Below are 22,829 nucleotides of genomic sequence, written 5' to 3' on the forward strand. Positions count from 1 at the left end.
GCTGTAAAACCATAAGAATGTTTGCGGAAAGATTAATAAAGAATTACCCATTCTTGAAACATGATATAGTAAAGTTACTAATCTGAATCATCCAGTTCTCTCTCTTGTAGTTCTAAAAGTTGTTTTTGGCACCAATTCCACTTTCGTGAAGGCAGTATTTTCTTACTTGCAAAATGCCCAAACAGTTATCTTAAATTGTTTTTAATGAAGTAACTATCTTTTGAGATACATTGAAACAATTCACTTGATGAACTGGCAACTTTGTTACTCCTATTCTTTCTAGTAAGGAATATAATTTTCAACTGTAAATACGGAGGACAAAAAAGGACAAAACCAAAACATGAGTGACAACGGGAAAGTGGGAAGTCATTTATACTGGATAAAGAGAAGGCTATCTAACTTATTTCCCACCAGAATATCATATTATAGGACAAAGGCAAACTTAACCTGAAGAGCTATATCTAACTTAAGATAAAGGCCAGCAAAGCTATTATAAAAGATAAATAGATGAAAAGGGGTGTGTGAGAAATCCATGCCAAATAGTGAATGAATCCTTCTCTGTTTTAAATGAACTAAAAGAAATTGGCCCCTTATTTCCTAACTTGAATTACAGAAATAGCAGAAACTTTGGTGGTATAGGTTTGGTATTAGCATATTAGATAATTTTTTAGAAAAATTGCTTTATGTGGTGCTAACTCTCACTCTGGAAAGTATTAAAATCTGTGTTTTATGTTTTGAGAAAACCCAGAGAAGATAAACACTGACTTCATTAATTTCATTCAGTGGACACATACGGTGTTTACAAAGGTGCCTGAAATTGTATTCAGTTCAGTTCAGTTCAGTTGCTCAGTCGTGTCCGACTCTTTGTGACCCCATGAATCGCAGCACGCCAGGCCTCCCTATCCATCACCAACTCCCGGAGTTCACTCAGACTCACGTCCATCGAGTCAGTGATGCCATCCAGCCATCTCATCCTCTGTCGTCCCCTTCTCCTCCTGCCCCCAATCCCTCCCAGCATCAGTCTTTTCCAATGAGTCAACTCTTCGCATGAGGTGGCCCAAGTACTGGAGTTTCAGCTTTAGCATCAGTCCTTCCAAAGAAATCCCAGGGCTGATCTCCTTCAGAATGGACTGGTTGGATCTCCTTGCAGTCCAAGGGACTCTCAAGAGTCTTCTCCAACACCACAGGTCAAAAGCATCAATTCTTCGGCGCTCAGCCTTCTTCACAGTCCAACTCTCACATCCATACATGACCACTGGAAAAACCATAGCCTTGACTAGACGGACTTTGTTGGCAAAGTAATGTCTCTGCTTTTCAATATGCTATCTAGGTTGGTCATAACTTTTCTTCCAAAAGTGTAAAAGAATATTTAATAAAACTAAGGATCTGTGAAGTTTCATAGGATTGTAGGCAAAATTTTTCTGGGGAGGAGTTCTAGGGTTTCATCACATTCTCAAATGAGTCATTAATCCCTAATTCAATTTCTTCTCCTCATCCATCTTCCCCCAGATTTGAAAACCACTACTCTCTGGAGCTAAACCAATAGGAAATACTTGCAGAACAGGAGTACATGGGTCATGAGGAAATTTTTTTATCCACCCATCCCCACTAATCAACCAAGAAAAATTCCATAATTGAATATAAATTTCATGTTAACAATTCAATCATCCTTGAGTGAGGTAACATCTGAGATTGTCTGGAGAAAAGGTTTTGATTAAAAGGTGATAGAGGATTGAAATAAACCATGGTTTCACTGAGCACCTGAGAAAGTCGAAGAGATTGGTGGCAAAAGAGACGAAAATGAGGGGAGGAACTGTTCTTGTCCATAATATATTTTGTTGTTCAGTCGCTCAGTCGTCTCCCGACTCTTTGTGACCCCATGGACTGCAGCATGCAAGGCTTCCTTGTTCTTCACCATCTCCTGGAGCCTGCTCAAACTCATGTCCATTGAGTTGGTAATGCCATCCTACCATCTCTTCCTGTCATCTGCTTCTCCTCCTGCTCTCAGTCTTTCTCGGCATCAGAGTCTTTTCCCAATGAGTTGGCTTACTGCATAAACTTGCCATATATTTAGAGACACAAGCTTTGAACAGAGCAAAAGAAAGGCAGCTGGAATGAGAGAAGCAGTGTAAGGTAGCAGTTCTGAGCAGCTCTGGGGCTGGGGACCTGGCTACAAATCCCAGCTCCACCACATTCCCTGGCTTTGTGAAGCTGGGAAAGCTATTTAAACTCCCTGGGCCTCAGTGTCTTCATCTATAAGATGGGGATAGTGATAGCATTACTTCACGGGCTGCTCAAGAAGATTAAATTTGTTCATGCATGTAAGGAGCTTAATTCTGTGCCTGGCACAAAACAAGCATTGCTGTTACTAGGACTGCAGCAATTTCCTTCTCTGGATGTATAACAGGGTATAATCGCTGGTCTGAAGCCAAGCTTTTTTCTGTTTCCCCTGGCAGCTGAATGCACTGTGATGGGCATCCCCAGTGTGACCACCAATCTCTCTGGCTTTGGCTGTTTCATGCAGGAGCATGTGGCTGACCCCACCGCATACGGTGAGGCTTTTCATCATGAACCCAACCAAGGAGAAGGGACCTCTCACCAAACAAAGCACAGAGTCTTTACAGAGCCCAACTCTAACACTATCCCGATGACGATTGTTTTATTTGTTGTTGTTTAGTTGCTAAGTTGTGTTGGACTCTGTGACTCCATAGACTGTAGCCTGCCAGGCTCCTCTGTCCATGGGATTTCCCAGGCAAGAATACTGGAGTGGACTCCCATGCCCTCCTCCAGGGGATTTTTCCTGATCCAGGGATCAAACCTGGGTCTCTTGCATTGCAGGCAGATTCTTTACTGCTGAGTCAGTAGGGAAACCCCAATTAATATTTATACTTCTTGGTTGATTAAAAGTAGATTACTTCTAAGGTCCATAGAAAAGATAAGGATGATATTAATATTGAATATATTGCTTAAAAGTCAAACTACAAAGTGTGAAAGTGAAAGTTTTAGTTGCTCAGTCGTGTCCAACTCTTTGCGACCCCAGTGACTGTACCCCACCAGGTTCCTCTGTCCATGAGATTCTCCAGGTAAAGATAGTGGAGTAGGTAGCCATCCCCTTCTCCAAAAGGAGTGCTAAACTTGGACAAATCTTGCCTTTGCACCTTTTCATTTTTCTGAACCGGTTTGGTCTTCCATTACCTGGAAGTAATATTATGATTACCATTGCTTTAGAGTACGTGTATTGGTCAGCATAATTAGTTTGTAAGTTCCAACTAGCGAGTTATCAAAATTTTCATTTAAGATGGCAGATGGTGTCACCATCTTTGTGTCCATGTTGCCTAGCAGCAAGAAAAATTAGAATGGGCTGGATGCTCTGCCTGGACATGCTGATCCTCTGGTCTTTTAGAGTCGCATTGTCAGCGTCATCTTTCCTTGGGTGATAGCTGTAGTCTCACCCCCATGGTGCACAGTGGGGACACTGGGGAACCTGAAAAGCACTGAGATTCAGTCTTTACTGTGGAGACTCTGGTTAGCCAGCAGCCCCAAGGATGACACTGATCTGGGGTAGTCCTGTTGGGCCAGGTTTTTTATGGCAACGTTCATTTGGTTGGCTGTGTGTTAGTGAGAGTTGTGAGCTATTAGAAGGAAATCACAGGAGAAATACAGTCTTGGAAGGGAAAGGATGAAGCAGAAGCAGTAGGGGAGTCAGGGAGTGGATAAGCATGCGGTCCATGATGGATCCTAAGGAACAGGAGTAGAAATGCTCCATGGTTAGCCTTACCTTTACTTGTACTCTCGCGTTTGTGTCCCTCAGGAATTTACATCGTTGACAGGCGGTTCCGCTCACCTGATGATTCTTGCAATCAACTGACTCAGTTTCTCTACGGATTTTGCAAACAGTCACGCCGCCAGAGGATTATTCAAAGGAATCGAACCGAGAGGCTCTCAGATCTTCTGGACTGGAGATACTTAGGCAGAGTAAGCAAGTCTGTGATCTACACAGAGGACCCCTTTAAAAATCCCCCCTGGACTATAAAAGATCTGATTTGAGTTGCCATCTATAAGGTCAATCTGTATCATCATTGTTAAGATCTCACTGATGTTCTCATGTACTTACTATGACTACTTTTAACTTGATGTGAGTTTGCAAAGTCCTAACTCCAATTCTGCATATTTAGTTTGAGACCAGAACAGCCAGTTCAGAGAGATCTAGCCATGATCTTACTAATTATTCTATTGCTAGGGCTTAACTTGATGCATTGCAGATATTGTTTCATGAATATGAGGAAAACATCAAGAAGAAAGTCCCTGTTTTGTTTCACTCTAAGAGATAATATGATCACATTTCTCAACTACAATGGGGAGTGGGAATAATCTTGTTTCTCCAAATGACAGGTACAGGAAATACCTCCATTCTATTCTGCAGTAAGCTTATAAATACTCAGATAGATGTTCATACATCTTGCTGCTGTTGCTGCTGCTAAGTCACTTCAGTCGTGTCTGACTTTGTGCGACCCCGTAGACAGCAACCCATCAGGCTCCCCCATCCCTGGAATTCTCCAGGCAAGAACATTGGAGAGGGTTGCCATTTCCTTCTCCAATGCATGAAAGTGAGAAATGAAAGTGAAGTCACTCGGTTGTGTCCAACTCTTAGTGACCTCATGGACTGCAGCCTACCAGGCTCCTCCGTCCATGGGATTTTCCAAGCAAGACTGGATAATTTAATAAAAACTAAATTGACTTTGCCTTCACATAATGTTGCTGCTTATATACTGCTGAACTCTGGCTGACAAATGACAGATGCAGCCATCAGCTGAGGATACACACACACTAATGCTGACAGTTATGCTTATTACCTGGAAGATTAATTTTACCGTCTTCATCTTATAATGAAAGCAGGATGATAAGGCACGTAAAAGTTATGTTTCTTTCTCAATATCTGAAGCACGATTTAAATCCAGTTTGTCTGATTATTCATGCCCCAACTTTTTTCCGCACCATACTGCTTCTCTGTAGAATAAAACCAGTGTTTTCAATCACCTTTGTGCTCAATTCAGAGTTCAAGTAAGAGTTCATTTACTTAGAAGGATGGCCTTCCCTTCAAATTTTTGGTAATATTACTTATTCACTGAAAAATAATAAACCTATAAATTACCATATTTTAAAAATTATTTTTAATTGGAGGATAATTGCTTTAGAATGTTGTGGTGCTTTCTGCCATAAAATGTGAATCAGCCGTAAGTAAACATATATCCCCTCCTCTCGACCTTCTTCCTACCCCCCCGTCTCATCCCTCTCGGTTGTCACAGAGAACCAGGCTGAGTTCCCAGTGTTACACAGCAATGTCATGGCTTTTTGATTCTTAAGTTTAGGATGAATAAAATCTGCCACTTTAAAATGTATATATTTATAAGTGGGATAATAAGATTTTTATATAATAATTTGGCCACTGAGATATAAATATATGTGTTTTTTTAACCATGGATTGATTTTCTATCACAGTATTACCAGCATGCCAGGCTCCTGACATTAAGTAGAGCCTTTCCAGAGAAATTCCACATGGAACCCACATCACCACCAACGGTAAATATGTATTTATGTATTGTTCATTTGTTTTGAAAGCTAAATGGTTTATGTGTAGTAAGTCCTTTTATTTGAAAGTAGCTAAATTCACAAATTATTATACTTTTTCATAGTGTCGCAACAAAACAAGTAGAGAAACTGACAAGTCAGACCATCTCTAAGCCCTCAATTCAGTTAGCTGATACCTAGGATCAGCAATCAGCCACTTCATGTCACTGGAGAAGCACGTTCAAATGAAAACTCTTGTGCTTTGGTGCCTGAAACTTCTCTGAGACATCTGTTCTTTCGAGAGCTGTCGAAAAGTAAAGTGGCTTCCTTTCATCAGAAGTGAATTTGCTATCCAAGGAGATGTTTAAATATTGGTTGATGACTCAGCAAGAATAATAGACTTCAAGCACCATAGAAGAAATTGGACTAGATGACCATTTCTATTCCATTCAGCCATGCCCACCAGGGAGTCTTCCTCTAAAGTCACCTTAGACATTTATATTCATGAGACTAGAGGCGACTACTTGTCATCACATTTATTTAGAAGGAAACACAGCTCTAAGTAGAGCAGTATCAGGCATTTCTCTTCAGTGGAATAAGTCCTTGCAGCAGTCTACACAGTGGTCCAAGAGCTAAACTTCTCTGTCCCCTCCCCACCAGGTGAACACTTAGGTGCAAAAAGATGAAAGCCCTGCCATTGATCCTGAGATCTATTTTAGCTTAGTAGTTCCACGCCCCACAAGAGGCAACATCTCATATAAATCTTCATTGATAAGCTTCTGTGGCCTCTGCAAGGATTGTGAGCAATTACAAGAGTCATCAAATTCAAGGATTTCTAAAAGCTAGAGATCTTCGTCAAGTATTTATAGATACTCCAAATGTAGATGTAGTTTTTCAATCAGGAGTCATTTTTACCATAAACAATTTCCCCCAAAACCTTATATTCACCTTTATTTGGTGTTTGAGGACCAGATCTAGAAAGCTAACCTGAGGTAAAATTTGCTAATAGAGAAAATGAAAGGGCTTCATAAATCCCTCAGTATATAAATTTCAGTTCCCATGTCCGTGATTGTTTCAGTTCCCATGTCCATGTCCTCAGAGTGACTTGCTTAGATTATTTAGAGGTGGTCACGGCCCTGAATGATAATTCAGCTCTATTCATCCATTTATTCAACTAATTCAACTAAATAAATATTGAACTCCTATGCTCAGCTCTTTTTTTTTTTTCTCTTGTTTTGTATTGCTTTCAGGTAAAGTATCAGAGTCTTGAAGTGATTCTATATATATGACATAATAGTGTCTAAAAATAGTTGAAATTCAGAATGACAAGTGCTGTTCCATCTGTTTTCCTGATTGATGAAGCCTCCTGTTTTTCATCTTTGTTTCCCCAGTGGTGTTAGGGTGTCTGTCCTACAGGTGGTGCTCAGTGTCTGTTTATCCAATGAGTTATCTCAGTGCATCTTAGGTAGAAGGGCAATTGATTAAAACCTAGTGATAAACGCTCACTAACTGAAATAAATGGAACTGGTGGAATTTTGAGGTCAACGAAGTGGCTTGGCTTTCAGGAATCTTTCTAGTGGTGGCTGTCCACGGATATCCAGGCTGCCAATGTTCTGCAGTTTGAGTGAGTAAATCTGAAGGATGAAACAGAGACTGTTTAATCTCAATAGGGTATCATGGCAGTAGATATTAAAGGCTCTCGGGCAGTCACAGCCAGATCATCCCAAAAATCATCGTAAAACTATTAGCAAAAAGAAAATATCCTACTTAATTATAATAAAGACAATGTCTCTGAGACACTGCTGAATGATTGTGGTTAAACATATTAATGCTTTCAGTTCAGTTCAGTCGCTCAGTCGTGTCTGACTCTTTGCAACCCCATGGACTGCAGCACGATGTTTTAAATGTAGTTAAACCTAAACTGACCCAAGAAAACCCCACATTCACCCATGGATTAGTTTTTTCCAAAATTGAGAATGTTGCACTTAGATCGCAGTGAACATCTTGACTGGCCTATTAGTTGGCCCAGGTCTGTAGAGCCTCTGAAAATATTCAGGTCTTCTGGAACCAATCTTTGCTCTACCATTTGCTGTATGACCTTGGGAAAATCATTTGGACCCTCTTGGACCCTCAATTTTCTTCTGTAAAAGGGAGGAACAGATTGGTTGGAGATTAAATACACTCACACATACACATAGCACCTGGCAGATTTCAGTGCTCGGTAAAATGAAGCTATTTATTTAATGAATCTTTCTTGAACTTGGTGGTACCAGAGTCAAATTAAGTAAAAATTAACAGACCCTGAACAGACCACAAAAAATATCCAACTGTGATTTTATTAAAGGCATGTCCCAAGTGTTTACCTCACTGAAAAATCAAGAAGTCGTTCTGATGTTTCGTGTCTTATTTTTGGCTTTGGCAGACAGAAGGGTTTAAGTATCCCAGGCCGCCCTCGGTACCACCTTCTCCGTCGGGATCTCAGGCCTCCAGTCCTCAGAGCAGTGATGCGGAGGATGACGATGAGGATGAGAGATACGACGAGGAGGAAGAGGCGGAAAGGGATCGGTTAAATATCAAGTCGCCCTTTTCTCTGAGTCACGTTCCTCGCGGAAAGAAGAAGCAGCACGGAGAATACAAGAACTGAACTCCGCTCTGGTCCGACAGGCTAACTTAGTGAGAACGTAAGAATGATTACGGATAGAAATGGAAATGCCACACGTTTCACTCTCTTCCTCTCAGTATTACAATGGGATTTATTCTTTGCCTAAAAAGTGGAGGAGGTTAAGTGAATGGCAATTTTGTAATTTATAATGAAATCCCAGTTATTTTCCCCAATTCCTTTTCTCCAGTCAGTTTAGGTCATGAGGAAGAATGTTAATTATAGGAGGGAGAGTGGAAGTGTTTTTTAAAATGGTTACTTTAAACGGTAAGAATTTTCATTTCCTAATGTTGATTTTTTTAATTATCATCACCATAACCCTTTGCTTAGTGTTTATAAAGGTTCATACCTGCCAAACAAGTCTGCCATCCCATCCCCAAAGGATCCTGACCTTAGCCATGAATGTGTTCTACCTTTATATTTCAAATAATTTGGCCTTTAGTGATTGTTTTTATTTTTCCCATGAGTCACAACCATGAATTTAAGCTTACTTTTACAGACAATCAAATTCCATAAGACAATAGCTATCCAAAATCCAGATCTTGCTATGTTAATGCATATGTACAAGGTTACTTCTCAAATTAATGGTGGGAGGATGTTATCATCTGTACTGTGCCACCTGAGTATATCAGTTTGTTCTATTGTGTAAAAGGAAAGTCTTTTTGAAAACTTGGTTAGTCTTCCATAGGGGATAAATTGTTAAATCCATATGAATAAATATATCAATATTTAAAGTTTAACTGCATTTATAATGTCTTGTTTAAAATTGTTTTAGTCATTTAAATGATATGTTCAAAAACACTTACTATAAAATAGTGCCTTATGAAGGATAACATTTAAAACTATCTTTAAAAAATACTAGCAAAAGAAAATAGAGAGTCTGTTATCATAAGGACAGTGTCTCTGAGACATTGTTGAATGGTTGTAGTTAAACATATTAATGTTTTGCATGTAGTTAAACCTAAATTGGCAACAAACAAACAAACCCCAAATTCACCTGTGGATTATTTTTCCATAACAGAGAATGCCTTGGTTGGCTTATTGGTTGGCCCAGGTCTGTAGAGGTTCTTTTTAGGTCTGCTCAATTTTGGGTTGTTGATGGCAATAAAAGAAAAGAAACGGACTTCTCTGGTGGTCCATGTTTGAGAATGGTTGAGAGTGGTTGAGAATCCTCTTGCCAATGCAGGGGACATGGGTTAGATCTCTGGTCTGGGAGATTCCACATGCCACGGCATAACTAAGCCCATGGGCCACAATTACTGAAGTCCAAGTGCCTAGAGCCCATGCTCCACAACAAAGGAAACCACTGCAGTGAGAAGTCCACGCTGCACAGAGAAGAGCAGTCTCCACTTGCTGCTACTAGAGGGAGCCAGTGTGCAGCAATCATGACCCAGCACAGTATAAATAAATAACCTGTAATTAAAAAAAAAAAAAAAAAAAGGAAAAGAAACAATGACAGTGTATCAGATCATACAGTTTAGTTCAGTTGCTCAGTCATGTCCAACTCTTTGTGACCTCATGGACTGCAGCACACCAGGCTTCCCTGTCCATCACCAACTCCCAGAGCTTACTCAAACTCATGTCCATCGAGTCAGTGATGCCATCCAACCATGTCATCCTCTGTTGACCCCTTCTCCTCCTGCCTTCAATCTTTCCCAGCATCAGGGTCTTTTCCAATGAGTCAGTTCTTTGCATCAGGTGGCCAAAGTATTGAAGTTTAAGCTTCAGCATCAGTCCTCCTTCCAATGAATATTCAGGACTGATTTCCTTTAGGATGGACTGGATCTCCTTGCAGTCCAAGGGACTCTCAAGAGTCTTCTCCAACACCACAGTTCAAAAGTATCAATTCTTCAGTGCTCAGCTTTCTTTATAGACCAACTCTCACATCCATACATGACTACTGGAAAAACCATAGCTTTGACTAGACGGACCTGTGTTGGTAAAGTAATGTCCCTGCTTTTTAATATGCTATCTAGGTTGATCATAACTTTTCTTCCAAGGAGCAAGTGTCTTTTAATTTCATGGCTGCAGTCACCATCGACAGTGATTTTGGAGCCCCAAAAGATAAAGTCTGTCACTGTTTCCATTGTTTACCCATCCATTTGCCATGAAATGATGTGACCAAGATGCCATGATCTTAGTTTTCTGAAAGCTGAACTTACGCCAACTTTCTCACTCTCCTCTTTCACTTTCATCAAGAGGCTCTTTAGTTCTTCACTTTCTGCCATAAGAGTGGTGTTATCTGCATCTCTAAAGTTATTGATATTTCTCCCAGCAATCTTGATTCCAGCTTGTGCTTCATCCAGCCCAGGATTTCTCATGATGTACTCTGCATATAAGTTAAAAAAGTTAAAAGAAGAACTTCCAGATGTTCAAGCTGGATTTAGAAAAGGAACCAGAGGAACCAGAGATCAAATTGCCAACATCCGTGGATCATCAAAAAAGCAAGAGAGTTCCAGAGAAACATCTACTTCTGCTTTATTGACTACACCAAAGCCTTTGACTGTGTGGATCACAACAAACTTAAATTCTTAAGAGAAATTATTAAAGAGATATTAAAGTGGAAAATTCTTAAAGCAATGGGAATACCAAACCATCTGACCTGCCTCCTGAGATATCTGTATGCAGGTCAAGAAGAAACAGTTAGAACTGGACGTGGAACAACAGACTGGTTCTAAATAGGCAAAGGAGTATGTCAAGGCTGTATATTGTCTCCCTGCTTATTTAACTTATATGCAGAGTACATCATGAGAAATGCTGGGCTGGATGAAGCGCAAGCTGGAATCAGATCATGCAAGACCAGTGGAAACTGAATTCCAGCTCTCCTGTTGCCCCATAATTAGAGGAGAGTAGAATGACAGACATTAGCAACATCTCAGACCAAAACGGAAGATCATGGCAACCTCCCTCACTTAGAGGTTTGTGGGGAAGGAAAGTAAGTTACCTAAAGCCTACTCCTTAAAAAATGCCCAGTGGATTCCAACTAACCCAGCATCTGCAGAGCAGTTTGGAAAGCTCTGCAGAGAAGATTAGAAAAACAAAATATGAAATAGATTTGTATTACAATTCAAATACCCATTTGCTGAAGCACCAGAAAGATCTCATGATAAAAATGGGTTTCACTCTTGCAACAACCGTGAAAATATATCCCGAGTAAAGTGATGTGATGTTGTGATGTGTGTATTCAAGTGATCCTCTTGATTGGTAAGTGGTTGAAAGCATGCACTCTATAGAAGCTATAACTTCTTAATATAAAACTTTAAAATTCAAGTTGTTTTTAAAATGAAAGAATAGTTTTCTGATTAGAAATGAGTACAGATGGTATAGGTCATGGGGAAAGACTGATTTGCAAATACTTGGCTTCCGGTGGCATGTGTAGGAATCAATTTCTACCCTGCATTTGGTCCTCTGTTCAGACAGCTGCTGCCATCTGACTCCAACCCCTTGCTCCAGGCACTTCGTTGTCATTTCCCCACAACTGACAAAGCTCAGTGTTTAGTTGTTCTTTCCCCAAGACTGACAAAGCTCAGTGTTTAGTTGTTCTTTCCCCAAGACTGACAAAACTGTGTTTAGTTGTCATTTTCCCAAGTTTGACAAAGCTCGGTGAGGAACAACCAATGGGATCATTAGATGACTCCGTGCCTATCATAGTGCCTTCTACACAATTTTAATGAAAGAAACAGAGATAAGAAAGTTGATGCTCTTAAAGAATGTATGTATAAAAAGAGAAAAAATAAAGAATGTATGGGATTTCCCTGGTGGTCCATTTGTTAAGACTCCATGCTTCCAATACAGCAGATGTGGGTTCAATCCCTGGCTAGGGAACAACATTCCCACATGCTGTGGAGCGAGGCCAAAAAAAGAAAAAAAAAATGTATGTATCCATAAACTGGAGGTCAGGAACTATAGAAAATTGTGTGCTTGGCCAGCTGACAGCAAGATTTTTTTTTTTTTAATGCATTGTACGACCCTTTCTTCTATGGTAGGAAGAAGGGTGAATAGAGCTGGCTTTACATATACAGATGGGAATATAAAATATTACAAGTGCTATTCAAATAGCTTTTCAGGAGGTCTCAGAAGAGGGATTGGTTAAGTGTATACTTGAAGATATTCAAAGAGACGTCTTAGGGGGAGACTAAATTTCTCTGAAATAATGTGGGAGACACAGTTGCCCATTTCACATTGTGGTTGTAAGGCTCAAATCAAATTGGAGATGAACATTTCCTTAAGGAATTTATAGTCCAGTAAGAGGAAGCCAGCAAGTTGCATTCCCAATTGCTCTTTCTCCTGAGGCCAAGGTAAAATAATGTAACTCAGGGTTGGTAGGATATAGACTTTTATTTCTCATCAGCAGGTAAAGAAGAAATGCTACTTGGAGGTAACCTGTTAGGACTTATCTCCTTCTCTCCTTGCTTAGGATGACCATGGTGATGTGGGGACTGGGGGAGAGAAGACATCCACTGGGGAAACCCAGGGGAAACAGAAGATAATTGAGAGCCACGTAGCCTGGTGGCCACAGAGCCACAGGGGAAGAAGGATATAGAGGCAAAGAGGGCGAGAGCAACTGGATGGTATGAAAGTGGCTGCAAGGCCAATCCAGAAGTGGGGTATTTTAGGACATGGATATGGATAGGAGGCAAATATTTCCCAATTTTAAGTACAAGCCATACAGACCTATTTGGAGGGCAGGAATAGAGACGCAGACGTAGCGAATGGACTTGTGGACATGAGGGGCAGGGGGAACGGGAGGGTGGAATGAATTGAAAGGTGAGATGAGTTACTCAAAGGGAGGTGGGATGAATTGAGAGTAGCACTCATGTATATACATTACCATATGCAAAATGGATAGCTAGTGTGAAGTTGCTATATGATGACCTAGAGGTGTGGGATGGGGGGGTGGTGGGAGGGAGGCTGAAGAGGGGGGATATAAGTATATATATAGCAGATTCACTTTGTTGTACAGCAGAAACTAACACAACATTATAAAGCAACTATGCATGCATGCGTGCTAAGTTGCTTCAGTTGTGTCCAACTCTTTGCAACCGTATGAACTGTCACCTTCTAGGCTCCTCTGTCCATGGGATTCTCCAGGCGAGAATACTGAAGTGGGTTGCCATACCCTTCTCCAGGGATAAAGCAACTATTCTCAAATTTTTTAAAAAGTAAAGCAGAGGGTTGAATAATTCTGAAAAATTGTAAATAAAATACAAGTCATACAATGTGAAAGATTTTCACCACTGATTACTTGATTCATTTCAGTTTTGAAAAGGCAGAAATGAAGAGAATTGCAAAGTCACTCCAGGAGAGATAGAAAGTTATAGCAAACCAGGCATAGGGGTCTTTATGCAACTACTGTGTTAATGAGCACATCTTTATAGCAGAAGAATATTCAGGAAATTCAAATACTTCTAATATTGGAGCCAATAATAGTATAACAGCTGTTGGCCATTTAGACAGCTTTTAAAAGCTCTGTTTTAGTGGGAAATGCTTGAGATTGTTCTAGGTGGAAGAATTACTTTGTAAGATAGACTTTAAATATATTCTGCAAATAGACATAATATTTAAGTAGTTCAAATGTGCAAGTCTATGTCAGGTGAGTAAATAATTCTCAATAGACTGGACATTTATACTGTCTAGAAAATCCACTTTAAAATAAAATAATAATTAATGACAGGCGTCTATTATAATGCCACAAAGAATTTTTTAATGTTAGCATATTGTTTTTGGCAGAGATCTGTGTTACATTAACTTGAAAACAGTTTCATTATTCAATTATGAAATGAGATACAGACAAATCTTACATATAGGGTTTTGTTTACTTAATACAGTAAAACTGTAATTCCAAGTTACAGAGACATTCATATAATGATATTCTTTACCTACTCACTAATAGCTTATATACTGATGATAATAAGAATGACAATGCTTTCCACTTATGACAATTATCAGTAACAACTTTCAATTCATTAAGTCAGAAATAATTAACATGCTGGTCATATTGTAATTCCAAATAAATATACCATATGCTTGCTGTAGGTAGTGCATATTTTATTTTTCAGACAGTACTGAAAAACTGCTGACTTTATAGTTGACTTTAAAAACTGAATAAACTAGGCATAGTATCATGCACTTACATTCTCGGGGTGCCTTTATGTTATGTTTTAATGCAAATAAAATCTAGTGTGTGCTCGGTCTCTCAGTCATGTCTGACTCTTTGCAACCCTGTGAACTGCAGCATGCCAAGCTCCTCTGTCCTTGAGATTTCTCAGGCAAGAACACTGAAGTGGGTTGCTATTTCCTCCTCCAGGGGCAAATAAAGCCTAAAGTTCTAGACAGTTAGAGGAAGCAATCTTTGAATCTGCTTAGCCAAGGAAAATGGCTCTAAAAAAATGATTCATTTCTTTTGCGCAATATATCCAGGAGTGGAGTATGTTTCCATCTTATTTTCCAGTAACTTTTAGATCCTCATTTCTAAACTGAATTCAGGGAAATCCCCAGAGAGCACATGGGGAGCACCCCACTGTAGAACCTTCCACTGGTTCCTGCCTCACCAAGGGTCCCCTCCCTCAGCAACCAGAGTGTCGTGTCTGATCACAGGGCTTCTTCCCAGTCATCCCCACTGCTTCCCTTCCTGACAACTCACCTCTTCTGGATACTGACAATCAAATTTCACTCTTTCCCATCCTCCCATGCTTCCCACCTCTCTCTCCTTGGAGGTGAGGAAAGGGGGGAAAGGAGAGGAGATTCACTGTTGAGTGCTAAGACAATGCAAGTGGGTAATAAAATGGGAAAAAAAAACACACCCAACTATGAATGATTAAATTAAGATGGGTATTGTAACAAAAAGAAGGAACACTCTAAAGAGTCTTCAACCTAATAACTATAAATGGGTTAAATTCAAGAGTAAGACACCAGGTGATCTAAATAGGACCTGAAGTCATGGAGAAAGCAGTGATGTTCTAAGAACGCAGCATCACTTTAGCTTCTGGAAGAATAAAACTGGCTGCACATGTTCCTAAGATTACAAATGAAGGAAAAAGGGTCCACAGGCTTTATTCACATGGCTCATGCTTTCAACAAGAATAGAATGATAATTGAACGGAATCTGGTATATTTTCACCAGTTTAGCAGACTGTTTTCTAGGAATCTGGTTTGATCCAAGTTTTCTTCTCCAGCTGTAAGGGAAAAAAAAATACATAACATAAACACATCCTGTTTTTTACAAGAAGAAGACACAAGATGAAGAGAACTTCAGGAAGTAAACATTTGATTTGCCCCCTTACATTATGTCAACTCATGCCCTCTGCTACGGAATGCCCCCTAATTGGATTCTGATTGATTCTGTTAAAAAATTTCCTCCCTCAGCTTGGGATCCATCAGAGAATTCATATCTAACATGTGGGTCGCCACAGTGAATGAATTTACATGGTGTGTTTAGTAGAAATCAAAAATGGCCACATGTCTTTCTCTAAATATGCCTCGTGTCTAAAATATTCACTAGTAGAACCATGCACTTGCATCAACGTATTGTTTTTATGCGTGCATGCATGCTAAGTTGCTTTAGTCATGTCTGACTCTGTGCAACCCTATGGCCTGTAGCCTGCCAGGCTCCTCTGTCCATGGGATTCTCCAGGCAAGAATACTGGAGTTGGTTGCCATGACTTCCTCCAGGGGATCTTCTGATCCAGGGATCAAACCTGAGTCTCTTACATCTGCACTGGCTGGCAGATTCTTTACCACTAGCACCACCTGAAAAGTCCCACTGTTTCTATATTTCCTATTAAAATGCACTTTGGTTGGGAAAGATGCCAAAGGAACACATATTCTCTTATTAGCTGAACTAGAGGCCTGGGGTGGAAGGAAGACAAAAAGAAGGGACATTTATTAGTTGGATGGGATTGCAAAACTTCAGAGCAGGAGGAATCACCTCTTGTGTGGGAACAGACAGAGAGGACACTAAGTTCCTAGAATTAAAACTGGGTTTAAGGGCTGAAACTGACAGTGGGGAAGGGAGAGGAAGTCACCAGAGGCAAAATTTCACTGTTCATTTTGTCTAAGGTCATCTCTAGAGAAAACCACTTTCCTCTAATTAGTAACATTATAGTTGGAATATCTGAGTTAATTTAACCTGAATTGCTACCAAACTTCAAAGTACTACAGATAATCAGCTACTCTATTTATTTTTTAAATGAAAACATTAAAAAAATTTATTATAGTGTTAGTTTCTGCTGTATAGCAAAGTGAAACAGTTACACATATACATGTATCCACTTCTTTTCCCATATAGGTCATTACAGAGTATTGAATAGAGTTCTCTGTGCTATACAGTAGGTCTTATTAGTTATCTCTTTTATATAGGGTAGTGTGTATTTAAAGGAAAGGAAAAAAAAAAACAAGAAAGGAATCATCCCTTTATATCCTCCATTAAAGTAATAATCCACTACTTAAAATAAGAGCTTCCCTTGTGGCTCATCTGGTAAAGAATCTGCCTGCAATACGGGAGACCTGGGTTTGATCTCTGGGTTGGGAAGATCCCCTGGAAAAGGGAAAGTCTATCTACTCCAGTATTCTGGCCTGAAGAATTCCCATGGGGTCGCAAAGAGTCAGTCCAAATCATATCTAGGGACTTCAGAATAAAAATATAAAGGTGAACACTGATTAATCTATCATGTAAGAATCCAAAATTTCCCATCAATTTAGATAAATTTGTTTTCTAATTTCATCATCAGAGACAAGCCACTTCAGAAACTTAAAGAACTACAATTTTGAATGTATTTTTCCAAAAGACTTGAAATGGAGACCTAGAGTCAAATCCTTCTGTGGTTTCTAATGAAGATCCTTCTCCTCTTTATTTTTTTAAAAATATTTATTTATTTATTTATTTGGCTGTGCTAGGTCTGAGTTGTGGCACATGGGATCTAGTTCTCTGACCAGAGGCCCCCTGCCTTGGGAGCTCAATGTCTTAGACATTGGACTGTCAGGGAAGTTTACTTTCTCTTTCTCTTTAAAACGAGCCCTCCTTTCTCCGTTCCAGCTCACTTTCCTTTCTGGCTCCGCAAATCTTCCCAGCAATGAAATCTCAGACTTCATGATCCCCTCGTCTCTACTTTGCTGTCCTCCTACTGACTTCAAAAATCACTAAGAATGCCAAATGTTGGATGCAGCCTCTTCTACCCATGACTCAACAATTTCTCATCTTTTCATTGCAAGAATTCTGAAGGCCATGCCAGCAAGCGCCCACTTTCTCTTAACTCTGCAGTCTAATTTCCTTTCCCATATTCCCTCCAAACAAACTTTCAGAATGGGCATAGCAGCAGTAAATCATACCATTGGGCAGGGCGAGGGAAAGATTTGTGAACTGCAATTTATTATCATTTAATTGAAAAAAAATTAAATTGGAGGATAACTGCTTTACAATGGTGTGTTAGTTTCTGCTGTACAGTGTGAATCAGTTATAAGTATACATATATCCCTTCCCTCTTGAGCCTCCCTCCCACGCCTCCATCCCACTCCTCTTTAATGACCCTTCCTACCCAACACAATCTTCCTCCTCCTTTGATTTCTGTACTCTTACTAAGCATTCTGCTATATTTGATAGTTCCCTGTGCTATACAGTAAGACCTGGTTGCTTATCCATTCTGTTTTATGCTTTTAGCAAATAGTTACCTTGTGTTATCTGCTCTCTTTGTGGTATGCCTCAGCATAGAGCCTCCATTCCTGCTGACCTCATGACTCCACTCCCAAATGACTGCCTTAGTTTCTCATTGACTCCCCTCTCCAGCCTTCCTCTTATCACCATCCATTTGAGAGATGGCAAGAGTTACAGATGCCCACAGCCCTGAGTTAAACTCCCCAAATCACTTCTTACTAACCACGTGGCCTTAGGAAAGGATATACACCCCAGGAAGGTTCAGTTTTCTGAGTTACAAGGATGACATTAAAATCTGACACACGGTAGATGTTCTCATATTGTAGCTATTGTTCCTGCTCTGATGGTTACCCTATAAGCCATAACCAGTTACATCTTCCTTTACCATGTTCCCTCTCTGTTAAAAATCCATAGACCATGTGATTAATTCTCTGATGAAGAATCAGCTACCTTCTATTTCTCAGCCCAGTTCTAGTATGTCCCTGCCTCCTGAGAGTGGGCAAGCTACTCAATCTTTCTGTGCTTCTATCTCCTCATCTGTAAAGTATGGATGATAATAGTGGGTAATCTTAGGAGGTAATTCACTTAGTATGGATAAATCAATTATTAATAAATGTATTGGGCTTCCCAGGTGGTGCTAGTGGTAAAGAATCTGCCTGCCAATGCAGGAGATGCTGTCTTAACCACTGGACCACTACATAGTCCTTCTCATTTTTGCTTTTTTATTTAACCTGCTTTTTTCTCTATCTGCCACAGTGCCTGGCACCTAGCAGACATCAATGCAGATTTGCTGAATTCAGTAGCATAACCTCCTCCATGCAACCAAGTCAACTCCCACCTTGCTCTGTGTTCAAAAGACTTCTTTACCCCTGACTCTTCAATTTGCTTCTTGTAGGGTTGTTTTTGTTTTGTTTTTCCACAACAAAGCCATAAGTTTGAAGCCAGAAAGAACCTCCTGCTGTCTTCCTTTCCCAGACATTGCCCATCCAATACCAGGTAGTGAGCACAGGGTTTTCTTGTCAGAGCAGCAGGCCAGCAGTTTGTGCTCTGACCCACCAGAGAGAGCTTTCCAGGTGGCTCAGTGGTAAAGAATCCACCTGCCAATTCAGGAGATGCCAGTTTGATCCCTCAGTCAGGAAGATCCCTGGGAGGAAGAAATGGCAATGCACTCTAGTATTCTTGCCTGGGAAATCACATGGACAGAGGAGTCTGGTCAGCTACAGTCCATGGGGTCTCAGAGTCAGGCACGACTGAGCACACACTACTCACTCTATTTTTTTGATACATTTTATCATTTAAATCATATCATAAATATGGCATCATTACAGTTTTTGAGAGCAAAACGTCTAGGTCTATTTATTATGCTTTGATGACCTCTATTGTTAATACTAATAAAAAATTACATACTTTGTTTCATTTAGCTCTTACAGCAACCCTGCCGGTGGATGTCATTATTCCTTTTTATCAATAATGACACTAAGGCCACCCAGACAGGAAAACAGTCAGGCCAGGATTTGAACCCAGTCCTGTTATATTCCAAAGTCCAGGCTAATGTGTTACAAGATGCCTTAATGCAAATAGTGGTTTTAATGCCACAGGGACAGAGACTCTCTGTTTGAAGATCACACCTAATCCTGGCATGCAAGCAGCTGTATGTATGCATGCTCAGTTGCTCAGTCAGGTCCAACTCTTTGCGACCCCGTGGACCGTAGCCCATCAGGTTCCTCTGTCCATGGGAGCTTTCAGGAAAGAATACTGGAGTGGGTTGCCATTTTCCTCTTACAGAGGATCTTCCCAACCCAGAGATCAAACCTGAGTCTCCTTGTGTCTCCTGCACTGCAGACAGATTCTTTAACCACTGAGCCATTGGGAAAATCCAAGAAGTTGAATAGTGAAACACAAATCACACAAGTTTAGCACTTAGCATCAGAACTAGCCCATATCTCTTAGGGTGAACCGTAAGAAACTGCCCTGTTTATAAGTTAAAAATGAATGATTTTCAGCTATTTCATTCGCTTCAAATTTTCATAGCAAGTAATTGGATTTGTGATTACTCAGCCTCAGTTTTTTCAAATATAAAATAATAAAGTTGGAGTCTCTAGGGTTCTAAGAGAAATAAAAGATCCAAAAGGCTATGGATTATGGAGTTAACATGAAATCCCACCATCTCATCAAGGAAATGTTTTTACATTCTTGGGACTCACTATAATGAGAAATATGGTAGTCTGTAAATAATAAACATCTCTGTGAATTTCTGATGGCCTGGGCAACTGTTAATTATTTTTAAAAATCTAAATAAATAAAAGCAACTTTGTTGTACTCAACACAGAATCTCCAAAGCACTCAAATCTTCTCTGTCCTGTAGTTAAAAGAGTTCACTATGCTTGTACCTTCTTGTGGTTTCTGCAAAAAAGCCAATAATACAGCTGCTGCCTCTGGAAGAGTTAGTTGTTGGGAATTTGGGCTTCGTCTTTCTGGAGAAATGAAAAAACATATACAGGTTCTATTAGCGTTTAAGCATTCATATAGTAACTGTTAGTTGCTCAGTTGTGTCCAACTCCACAACCTCATGGAGCCCACCAGGCTCCTCTATCCATGGGATTCCCCAGGCAAGAATACTGGAGTGGGTTGCCATTCCCTTCTCCAGGGCATCTTCCCGACCCTAGGACAAAATCCTGGTCTCCTGCAGTGCAGGCAGATTCTTTACCATCTGTCACCAGGGAATCCTAAATACTCATAGAGATAAGTCTTATTCCACTATGCTATAATACTAGACAAATCTCTGTGAAATAGCTTTTTGATTGCTCAGCAAAGAGCCCCTTCATAGACTGGTTTTTACAAGTTGAAACATTTCACACTTCCCTTGGACATTACTTACAGTTGGTTATATTGTGTATGACAGGGAATGAAAGAAAATTTAAACTATATACTACAGCAAATTTCACTAAAGCAAGGAGGATAAGATAAAGAGCCCAGGAGGAATTTTCCCCCTCAGAGGTTAAAATGGGAGGCCTGAGTGGAAAAGTTTAGAGGGCACTCTGCGTGGAGTCTGATCCCTGGGTCAAGAAGATCCCCTGGAGGAGGAAATGGCAACTCACTCAGTATTTCTGCCAGGAGAATTCCATGGAGAGAGGAGCCTGGTGGGGTTGCAAGAGTCAAACACTGAACGACTAACACACACACACACGCACACACACACACACAGAGCCTGGAGTCTAGTTCTTTCTTACTCCTTCCAAAGCAGTTTGAGAAAATAATCTACCTTCTTGGCCACATTTAAGGCAGTTATTTGACTGAAAGAGAATCTGAAAAATATTCAAAACTATTTCAAACCTAAGTTGATGGAAGACAACCCGTCCTGATTCAACACAAACCACGATTTTTGGGGATCTACAGAAGTGGGAAAACTAAACCTTACCCTCCTACAGTAAATAAGGTGCCAGCTTGAAGAAGGTAAATCAAAATTTGATAAGCACCTACTACGTGCTCAAAACAGTGTTTGGTATTTTTCAAAACGAGTAGACTTGGTAATTCTCAGCAATCTTGAAGGTTTATCAAAATGAATGATATTGCTATTTTTTAATCCAACGGCGTGGAAAGTTTATCATGAAAGAGTCTCCGGCTCCATCCTTAAAGTCCCCCCACTTCTTCACTATTTCTGGCTTTGAAACTTTTGATAGTTCTTTACAGTAATAAAATAGAGGCGTCTGAAATTTTTAGGCAAATCACTATTTTAATAATGACTATGATGATAACTGGTAACAACAGCGTTTAAAGGAAATCTTGCGTTAAACGGGAGGCACATTTCTAGGGGCAGGCGCACAGTTCTCATACCTATCGTGACCTCTCCGCGCTGCCCCCCGCCTCGCCACTCCCCCCCATCCCCGGCTGTCTGGAGCGGAACCCCGGCTCCCGCCACCGGATCTCTATCCTTAAGGTCAGCCGGGCCGCGCGCGGCCGGCTCTCCCTTGGGCGGCCCCGGAGCCCGCCTTCCCGGGGGCGGAGTGCGCCCTCCCGACCCGCGCGGCCTCCTGGCTCCCGCGCACTCACCGAACGGCGGCCGGTCGGAGAGGTCCTTCCTCCGGCTCTGGTCGGAAAGGAAGCGGCGCCCCTCTGCCAAGGCGAGACAAGGGCTCAGCGCCCGCCCGGCCCGGCCGATCGGAGTTTCTGGACCAGGAGCGGGCGAGCCGGGGCGGCGAGGCCGGTGCTCCCACCCGGGGCGCGCGGGGCTGCGGGCCTCCCGGCCCCCGGCGCGGAAGGGGGAGGAGACCACCGGGAAAGCCGCGCACCTCCCCCAGCGCTTTGGAAGGAGCGGCGATCTCGCTCACCAGCCGGGGCGGTGTACCTGGGAAACCCCAATCTTCCTTTGAGCAAGAGCCAGCTACCTTCCGGTTTTGGTTGGAGGATTTCTGATTATCCTCCCCACCTCACCCCTATCTCCACCCTCGACCTTTCTCCTTGATTAACTGAGACTAGGATGACCTCAGTTATTTATGGGGGCAAACTCGATAGGATTCTCTCCCCGCACCGTCTGTCCCACGGATTCATGCGGCCCTAAGGCTCTTTACCACTGTCAGAAGAGCAAAGTGTTTGGAACATACGTGCACCCTTCAGGTAGAGCATAGCTTGAGGAGTCCAGTTCCTTCTCTCCAAGAGTCTCTACAACCCAAGAAGAGGAAAGCAGTTAGGCGTTGCTGCCGAGCCCAGCATTCGAAATAAACGAGAAGGGAGGGGAGAGAACAAAGGAAAGGGAAGGGAAGGAAGGAGAAGAAAGAAGGAAAAGGAGGGAAGAAATAAAGGGGAGGGGAGAAGGAAGGAAGGACGTACTCAGCGCATAGAGGAGCCCCAATTTTTGCTTGTGATTACCTGCGGAGCACTGTTGCAATTTCCCATGAGAGAAAACACCAGGAAGAGGGTCAAGGTCATTACCACCAGACTTTTGAATCCCTGCAT

General features: G+C 41.2%; 2 protein-coding genes across 3 annotated transcripts in view; one reads left to right on the forward strand and one right to left on the reverse strand.

The window, feature by feature from the left end:
* Window positions 1-9,392, forward strand: part of GYS2 (glycogen synthase 2) — a 57,612-nt gene extending 48,220 nt beyond the window's left edge. Inside the window, exons 13-16 of the mRNA XM_005680786.3 lie at window positions 2,457-2,552; window positions 3,812-3,975; window positions 5,500-5,580; window positions 7,991-9,392. Coding sequence (XP_005680843.2) covers window positions 2,457-2,552; window positions 3,812-3,975; window positions 5,500-5,580; window positions 7,991-8,212 — 563 coding nt within the window. The 3' untranslated portion in view covers window positions 8,213-9,392. The remainder of the gene's footprint in view (window positions 1-2,456; window positions 2,553-3,811; window positions 3,976-5,499; window positions 5,581-7,990) is intronic.
* On the reverse strand, window positions 13,909-22,829 carry SPX (spexin hormone). Of its 2 annotated transcripts, none has more exons than XM_018048411.1 (5): window positions 22,743-22,829; window positions 22,478-22,535; window positions 21,927-21,989; window positions 20,267-20,350; window positions 13,909-15,402 (listed from the first exon to the last, which is right to left on the reverse strand). In XM_018048411.1, the coding sequence occupies exons 1-5, from the start codon at window positions 22,827-22,829 to the stop codon at window positions 15,344-15,346; spliced, it is 351 nt and encodes a 116-aa protein (XP_017903900.1). In that variant the 3' UTR covers window positions 13,909-15,343. The 2 variants fall into 2 exon arrangements, with proteins under 2 accessions (XP_017903900.1, XP_017903899.1); XM_018048410.1 differs by having other exon boundaries at window positions 21,927-22,221; window positions 22,743-22,824.

The sequence above is a fragment of the Capra hircus genome, chromosome 5 (assembly GCF_001704415.2).
Source record: "Capra hircus breed San Clemente chromosome 5, ASM170441v1, whole genome shotgun sequence".
Classification (NCBI taxonomy): Eukaryota; Metazoa; Chordata; class Mammalia; order Artiodactyla; family Bovidae; genus Capra; species Capra hircus.